This window comes from Coenobita brevimanus, chromosome 23 (genome assembly GCF_032717465.1).
Source record: "Coenobita brevimanus isolate Jiangsu-jjx chromosome 23, ASM3271746v2, whole genome shotgun sequence".
NCBI lineage: Eukaryota > Metazoa > Arthropoda > Malacostraca > Decapoda > Coenobitidae > Coenobita > Coenobita brevimanus.
Window position 1 is genome coordinate 71853288 of NC_136976.1, and position 8687 is coordinate 71861974.

At 42.6% G+C, this 8687-nt stretch overlaps 3 protein-coding genes across 3 annotated transcripts in view; 1 reads left to right on the forward strand and 2 right to left on the reverse strand.

Annotated features, from left to right (window-relative positions):
- Positions 1–4257, reverse strand: part of LOC145393022 (sulfotransferase 1C4-like) — a 7715-nt gene extending 3458 nt beyond the window's left edge. The window contains exons 1-3 of the mRNA XM_080267345.1: positions 4090–4257; positions 2919–3064; positions 315–516 (exon numbers count right to left, since the gene is read on the reverse strand). Coding sequence (XP_080123471.1) covers positions 315–516; positions 2919–3064; positions 4090–4257 — 516 coding nt within the window. The remainder of the gene's footprint in view (positions 1–314; positions 517–2918; positions 3065–4089) is intronic.
- Positions 1–8687, forward strand: part of LOC145393024 (CD109 antigen-like) — a 150721-nt gene that overhangs the window by 100708 nt on the left and 41326 nt on the right. The window lies entirely within an intron of this gene.
- The window catches only part of LOC145393019 (sulfotransferase 1C4-like), a 62936-nt gene that overhangs the window by 25610 nt on the left and 28639 nt on the right, over positions 1–8687 (reverse strand). The gene's annotated exons all lie outside the window — the stretch shown is intronic.

The window sequence follows — 8687 nt, forward strand, 5'->3', positions numbered from 1 at the left end:
ATCTGGTGACATTTATTTATTTTTTTTTTTTACTTCCTATCTTCAGACGATTTTATTCAACTGAGGCAAAACTTCGAATGGGAGGGGAGGAGGGAGGGGTTACATAAGAGCCTTTAGTACGGGAAATCAACCATAAATTTAATATACTAGTCTAGAAGTAACAAGAATAACATTTCAAAACTCTATCACCGTATTGAAGAATTTATACAGAGTGAGGAATGTAAGAAGGATGGAGGATGCGATGTGGTTTGAGGATGTGCAGGTACAGTATGACGTGTGTGTGTGTGTGTGAGTGCATGTGTATCTAGCCTTACCTTAGCCGTATCAAGAAGTGCTGGATTGTGTAGGGAAAAGGGCAGATGTGACTTGATGGTTCGCGGGTCTGGTATAGCTTCGGACAATTGCAACATTAGGCCATCAGCGGGATCTTTGCCGGGACACTGCAGACGGAACACCTCATACAATGGATTGTTGTCGTTCGTCACCTCAGCCAAATCTCCAAGCAACATGTCCATACTGTGTGAAGGACCGTGTGGAACTTTCGTGAGGAGTTTGGGTGTTTACTTTTGTCTGCGCTTCTTTCGCTCATTTTCTCTCTCGTTCTGTCGTTTTCTCTCATTCTCTTTTTTTTTCTTTCTCTCTAGGTGGATACTCGTAGATACTTAGATATACGTCTGTTGTCTCTATGCATCTATCTCTTACTTTCTTATCTGTCTGTCTATCCATCTATCTATCAGTCTGTCTCTGTAGTAAATTTTTAAAGTAAACAAGTCATAGGTCCTCATTTCGCACCGAAAATACTGTAGTAAAAATTGTCTTCAATTTTATGTCTCTTACTAGGTTTAAGTGTACCGTAACCTACACCTTAACTCGCCTAATTATTACTCTCCTATCTCTTAGCTAATCTCTCCATGAATTGGCCAGTTCGTAAAGGTTACTTAGCTAGAAAGTCGGACAGCAGATGATGACGAGCCTGCTTTTGTCGCTTGCTTGGGCTGTCAAGCGTCCTTAACCCTTTAACCGCGGGTGTCATTCCAGAATGACGTTGCAAAAACTGGACCAAACCGCGGGTGTCATTCTCGAATGATTGTGAATATTTTGAATACCCCGCGTTTTTTCCGTGCGCCAATTGTTTCAAGGGAGAGTAGCTATTAAGTTCTTTCACTCCAGCCGACCCCCACCTCCCTCTTCCCCCCCCAGGGGCCCCACCTCCCACCCCCTGGGCCCCCCACCCCACCCCTGACCAAGCACGCATCAGTATCTGTCCAGCTGTGTGAGTGACAACACATGCTGATGTGGCAGTGAAGTGCAGGCAATTACAGTGCCTTTTACCTGTCTCAGTGAACACAGAGTGGGTGTTTATCGTATGTGCAGTGTTCATATATGTTTACAGTATTATTATCAGAATGTGATTGGCATTTGGTAATGGTGTGTGAGCGAAAAATAGTGATTACAACACCGCTGATGTGGCAGTGAAGTGCGGGCAATTACAGTGCCTTTTACCTGCCTCAGTGAACACAGAGTTGGTGTTTATCGTATGTGCAGTGTTCATATATGTTTATAGTATTATTATCAGAATGAGGTTGGCATTTGGTAATGGTGTGTGAGCGAAAAATAGTGATTACAACACCGCTGATGTGGCAGTGAAGTGTGGGTAATTACAGTGCCTTATACCTGCCTCAGTGAACACAGAGTGGGTGTTTATCGTATGTGCAGTGTTCATATATGTTTATAGTATTATTATCAGAATGAGGTTGGCATTTGGTAATGGTGTATGAGCGAAGGTAATGGTGTGTGAGCGAAAAATAGTGATTTTACACCCCTCACTTCTAACGGCGCTGCCCGTCCTGTGAAAGTCAATAAAGTCATGAAACCTACATCAATGGAAAGCTGAAGGTTAGTACTTTCTAATGGTACCTTATTTTTTTCTCTAGCTTTATTCTGTGCAGAGTTATTAAGGTTTAAAGGTTTGTTTACATTTGCCTGAAACCCCCGCGGGAGAGGACAGTCAGACCAAAACAATACCCGCGGTTAAAGGGTTAAGGTGCGTATGTACAATGTGCTTGGACCTTGTCTAGGAGCAGAGTGAGTCACAATTGCTTGCTTCTTCTCCTCATCAGATTTGAAGGTGCCAACTATTAATCAATTACAATACTAAATAGATTACATCATGATATATACAGGGCGATTCTAATTAATCTTAGTTTTAATTAAACTATCTACTACTACCTATCTACTGCCAGACGCCATAATCCCGCAAGGGGTGGCCATTTGACTCTGAGTTATTTGTTTTACGGGGAGGGGCACTAACCCTAAATGGCTCGCTTGGTAAGCTGCTGTACTCACACAGTTGCAAGCGCTGGTTTAATTAAACTAAAGCCAAAAAAATATTCCCATTATCAATGTAAATATGTTAAAACTACATCTGCTTTTATCTGAGTGCCCTTTCATCCTCAGACACGTCATGTAACGCGCAGACGCAGTTTAATCAGTGGAAATTCCCAAGTAATTACATGTAATTACAATATACAGTAGTTTTCCACAATGGTTGAACGCAGTAGCATTTAATTTATTAATAATAAGAATTATCAAAGACAACATACAGTAATTTCTGGGTTGTAAAAGCCGCTTGAATAGTAATTAACGATCTCAGGTTTTCCTCTGCTCGCTAACCAGGGATGACTAAAAAAGTAGAGCGCACAACTTCTCTGAGGGAAAATATTTCCCTGTCTGTGTATATCTCTCCATCTATCTGTCTATATCTGTCCATCAGTCTATCCATCAATGTATCTATATCTGTCTAATCTATCTGTCTATCTATCCATCTGTGTATATCTATCCATTTGTCATTATTTATCTGTCCATCCATCCACCTATCAATCTATCTATGTCTATCTATCTATCTTTCCCCAACTCACTCTTGGAATGGAGATCGTGCCATGAGGGAAAGATCGGCCAGTGGGTGATTCAGGTCGGGGTTGTTCCGCATGGTCCACACTAGTTCCTGCGTCCATGTCGTTCCGCATTTCGGGTATGTCATCACCATTACATCACTCGGCCTGTACTGATGGAAGGAGACGGATTAGGATTTCTATTTTTATTTTTTTATTATTATTATTATTTTTTTGCCTATCGACTCCACGAGGGCGAATAACACCTTACAGTCAAGTGCATTATTTCACCTGCGCTTCGAGTAGAGAGCGGAGTGTTGTTGTGGTTCGTGTGTGTGTGTGTGTGTGTGTAGTTCACCGGGTCGGTCAGGATGGTCGTGATAGCTTTAACCCTCCCGGAAGGGAGTTAAGAGCTCATAGTCCGATCTAAGGGCAAAGCTGTGACCTTCACACCCGAACACACCCGTCCCCTTGCTCTAGGGGGACAGTAACCACCCACTTTGCAGAAACTTTTTGCAATCTGAGCGAGGCGTGAACTCCCATCTACCAGCTGGCAAGCAAGAACATTACCACTGAGCCAGCAAGTGGTGTGTGTGTGTGTGTGTGTGTGTGTGTGTGTGTGTGTGTGTGTGTGTGTGTGTGTGTGTGTGTGTGTGTGTGTGTGTGTGTGTGTGTGTGTGCGTGCAAATTAACTAAAACTGTCTTGATCTTATTTTAACCACACATTGGAATAGTCGGCTTGGCGAAGAGAATGATTTTTTTTTTTTTTTAGGATAAGTCAGAGGTCATGTTCACAAGGTTAGATTAAATTACCAAAATAACTCAAACAGCTTTGATCTGTGTTTAGCCAAATTTCGTGGATGGGTTGAGGGTTAGCCAAGGGGTTGACTTCTTGATTTTGAGACCAGTAGGTCAAAGGTCAAGTTCACAGGCGCAGGTTAAAGTTTGACCTCTCAAAATCAACTTCGAAATGTTATCCGATTTAGACCAAACTTGGTAAAAGGGTTGAGGGTAAGGCAAGAAGGAAGGGATTCGATTCTGAGCAGTCAAAGGTCAAGATCAGATATTCTCCCTCAGATCAGTTAGTGGATGCTGGTATTGCACTCTGATGATCCTTTTTGTGTCCTAATAGTTCGCTCTCACTAGAATAGACCCTGGGACCTCGTGATCACGGGTCAACGTGGATGAGTGTAGATACCTTGAAGTTGTAGATTTTGTCAGCGAAGTTCTTGTACGGTGATGGGAAGACCCAACCACCGGGACTGAGACGGACCATGCCGTGTTGGTATCCCGGGAAGAGTCTTGTCTGCTCAGCCAGTTCCTCGCCCTCCATCTCCACCGCCTTGTGTCCGCTCGCTAAGGACATTGTCAGCCTGCTGAATATAGCTGGAGTCAGTTTGTCTCTCTCTCTCTCTCCAGGGTTCACCATTCGACTTCACTATGCACTTAACTTCATTCCTTTCGAAGACCATGGCTTTAATCTTTAATATGTCTACATTTAGTTTTTATTTTCTCTCTCTCTCACACACACACACACACAAAGCCTTGCAACTCCTATAGTCCTCTTATCTTCACACAAATGGAGTATCAACAAACAACATTACATGCATTTCCCAACTCTCTCTCTCTCTCTCTCTCTCTCTACCTTATATTTCTTTATAACACCGTCCAGAAGCAGGGCGGTTCGTAAATAGTGCTTCACTAGCAACTTACGTGTTCCGAAGACGGCTCAGTCTGCTGGTGAGGGTGTGTAATGGTAAGAATGAAACAGATTAATCACGGTCCTGACCAAGATTCGATCTCAAGCCTCCCGCGCATTCCACGCGCGCACGTTTCCACTGAGCCAGAGAGGGGATCCCCACATTGCCTCTAGGCAACGCGGGCTTTTATACACACCATTACATCACTCTTTTCTTCCCCAAGTGATTAATTTGGTCAGTTTCGAACACACGTGGTAACGTAGCACACACTGGAGGCCACCATTAGGGGGAGCCCGCGAACCACACAGACAACTCACCCCCGGGATGTAAGGTTCAAGTTACTGTCACCATCATGGCCCTCTAAGCCCCGCCTCACATCCCACACCGCTGCCAACCAGTGTAATGGGGTACAGAATTTTAAGTCGACGACGCGTCGTTTTCTCATTCATGCCTACTGCCACCTGAATACCAAGGAAAAGCACAACCCGTTTCCTACTTAACTCCCGTTATGACATGCACAAAGGTCAAAGGGTAAAATAACAGCTAATTAACTTATAATTATGACTTATTAAAGTCTGGGTTATAATGCTGTTAAGCACGCACTTTCTCCTGCCTACTTAGGACCACCGCTACTGAAAAATACTAGGGATACTCAAGACACAGGTGAGTGGGTGCACGAGGTAGGGCACCCCATGGATTTATTTGACACACTAGTAAAATAATATGTGATCCCAAGTCCACAGTAATAACTAAGTACAAATTACAAAGTTAGCAAAGTAGTGAAAAGAAATTAATTTTTATGAGCTAGAGTAATATTACCCCTTCAACTCTCAGTTGTCTTCCCACATGACCTTGAAAAGGTAGAGATTCTTTTATTCATTTACCACTAGGAATATAATAATTGATTAACTTCTGTTCAGTTACCACTTGGAATGTATTCACTGGTTATAAATTAGCATACAGGAATTTTTCTGCGACATAACACTGCCACGGTGAACAAAGGCTTTTCCCAACATACCGTTCTCATCATTTCTCTTGTAATTCACTTGTCATTTTATGCATAAACTACTTCAGACTACATTTCATGTGTCTGTGAGGAATATATATGTAAGTTCTAAACCCTTTGGGAGGGTAAAATAACCTACAAATCCATGGGAAGTATGAATGCGAGAGGGAGTCCTGTCTGCCCAGCTCCCTTCATGTTATAGACGGAGGTGAAAAGCCGCGAGGGGAGCCCGCTACTGGGATGAGACGAGGGAAAATTTCCATTTACCAACTCTTAGCTAATTTGGTAATATGAATTTAATCTGAGAGGAAGGGTTATCGAATACGATTGTGATCGTGCACTTGTCTGCTTTTAACAATTTAGTTTTAATAAGATTTTAGGAAATCGAGGGGAAAGCGGGACGTTACGTCACCACGGAAGAACAGTGACGTCAGGTTCGCGGGTATTTGAGTTAAGGATGGCGGGCAGTTCAAATCCAGTGTCACGCCCACTGCATTCATGGAGCTTTAATACTAAAGTGCAAATATTATTGTGCTATTAGAGGCGACAAGTGAGTGAGGGAAAAAGTCTTACTCAGAACTTATAAATGACCTCTATAGGCTACTGGCACCATTACGGGCGTAGTGTGACTATACTGTAGTCGCGGCGCGCGACGCTGAGGTTGTTATTATCGTGTTTTGCCAACCTACCATTCAAAAGTGCGTCTGATTTTGTGTATAATATGAGACGCATGTGATTCTTGTATAATATGTTACGTGTATAATAATATTCGTGTATATTCGTAAATAATATGATTCGTGTATAATATGATACGAAATCGGACGCACTTTTGAATGGTAGGTTGCCAGGGTACGTTAATGACAACCTCAGACTCGAGCGCCGCGACTATAGTAGGAAGTAAATAAATGTAGGAGACTGATAACCCTGAATAAGCCGTCCACGCAGTATACAAGAAATTGAGTAGAGGAGGGGAAACACATACCTGTTTATATGCACGGTTACACCACTAGAAGGGACACACACCCACACACGCAGCTGTATGCACGCGGAATGGCGTTGAGTGTGTTGTGTGACGTCTAGTGTTAAGTCAGCATAGAGCGTGAACCCGCCCCTCCCCCCACCTCGACCTTCATGGAGTAACCAGATACCAGCAAGCACCTCATAAAGTTTAGTACGATTTCTAAAAGCTTCCCCTCTTAGATCGCCATTTTTTTTTACCGGAGCCCGCCAAAAAAGCAGACTAACTTGTAAAGTTTTCCTAATACCGTGTTTTTATTTTCATACTTGCTGGTTTTAATGTTAGTGTAGAGTCTTTTAAGATATTAAAATTAGTGCTTCTGATTATTCATGTCAGCTGACTCTGTAACCATGACCAGGCACAGAGAGCCAGACGACAATACTGTGCGAGGTGCATTTATAAACACATCGCCAAGGGGACCTAGTTATGAAGGATCCTTACTTTTAGGGGTATTTGTATCCTTTACTGTCATTTCTTTAGCGGGCAGTCTTACCATACCCAGTGGATTTGTGTTATCATATAGTGTATGCCTGTATGTGTTTTTATGTGTGTAAATGAATATTGCCGAATCTTGCTCAACATACTGAAAGGTGGATTTCGTTTCCCAACTGGATGCTGGGTTAGGTTAGGTTAGGCTGGGTTGGGTTAGGTTAGGTTAGGTTAGGGTAGATTAAATTATTAGGTACAGTTAAGCTAGGTTGGGTTAGGTTTAGTTAAACACTTAGATTAGGCCCAAGATTGTCGTAGTCATATTATGGCTATATTTCATTTGCACAACAAATGAGGCCTCAGAACATTCCAATGAACTATAAAAAAAAAAAATAATAATATCAGATGGAAGAAAAAATCACAAAAAAAACAGGAAACGGCAATAAAGGAAATATTCTCTTTTTTTTTTTTTTGTATAGATAAATGGTCTCCCTTTCGGTTCATTAGTATCAGTAGTTTTTATTTTTAAGATTATTCACTTTTAACATTCACTCTGGTATCGTTGTAATGTGTTGGTAATGACAATAAAAGTTGCTCTTGTTGCTGTGAACCCAAACTTCTGAAAAGCGTGAACTGTTACCCTCACCTTCCTCCTTTCAAGGGATAGGGAATAGTTGACGGACGTTTGTATAACCAAGAAGCTAATCCGCCCAGCCAAATCGGCCCCATCAAGTGAGTAAAGAAAGAAGCATGTACACACAATCCTATAGACAGTGTATGTACATAGTTTATGGATAATGACCTATCCATTTCATGGACCGTGTATCATGGTTTTTCTCAAATATCTTTCAAACTAATCAATTGATCGGTATGATACTTTGACACAGTGTACATGACACCCCCCGCTAATTTTTGGTAATATACGGCATTGCCAAGTGGTGTTACTGAAGGCGTTTACTCTTGACGTTTAAAGGCAAAGTCGCGTGAGTCGCCAGACTAATCAACACAATCGAACGTCCGCTACCCCCCATCCCCTTCCTCTCCCTCCCTACCTCCCTCCCTCTCCCCCCTCTCCCTTCCCCCTCCTCACTTCCCCCCTCAACCCTCATTCCTGCTGGCCTTCCCGTGCCCCCCCCCCCCTGTCCACTCTATCATGTTATAATGATTAGTATCGGGTATCATAAATACAGTATGTTGTTGTTTGTAGAGTCTGTGTTCATTTAATCATTGTTATTGTATGTCCTGAAGTTATATAAACTAGCCTGATGCAGTCAGTATGTATACTACAAGTGCTGCAGCCGACAGACAACCCCGCACCTGACACCCTCGTTGGGAAAACTTAACCATTAGCCTATTATGGTCGTTAGGTCAGACCACGCTATATCCTTTTCATTAAGAACTTTCCAGTTATCTGCTACTACTGAATAATATAATGGTAAACGGTATTTTATTGCATATTGTATGTTACATACAGGTATTGGGGGGAATGCTGAGAGAAAGAGAGAGAGTGAAACAGTGAGACAGAGGGAGGGAGGGAGAGAGGGAGGGAGAGGAAGGAGATAGGGGGTAGCGGACGTTCGTGTACAGTAGATTAGCCCTGCAGGGCTCACGCGACTTTGCCTTTAAACGTCAAGAGTAAACGC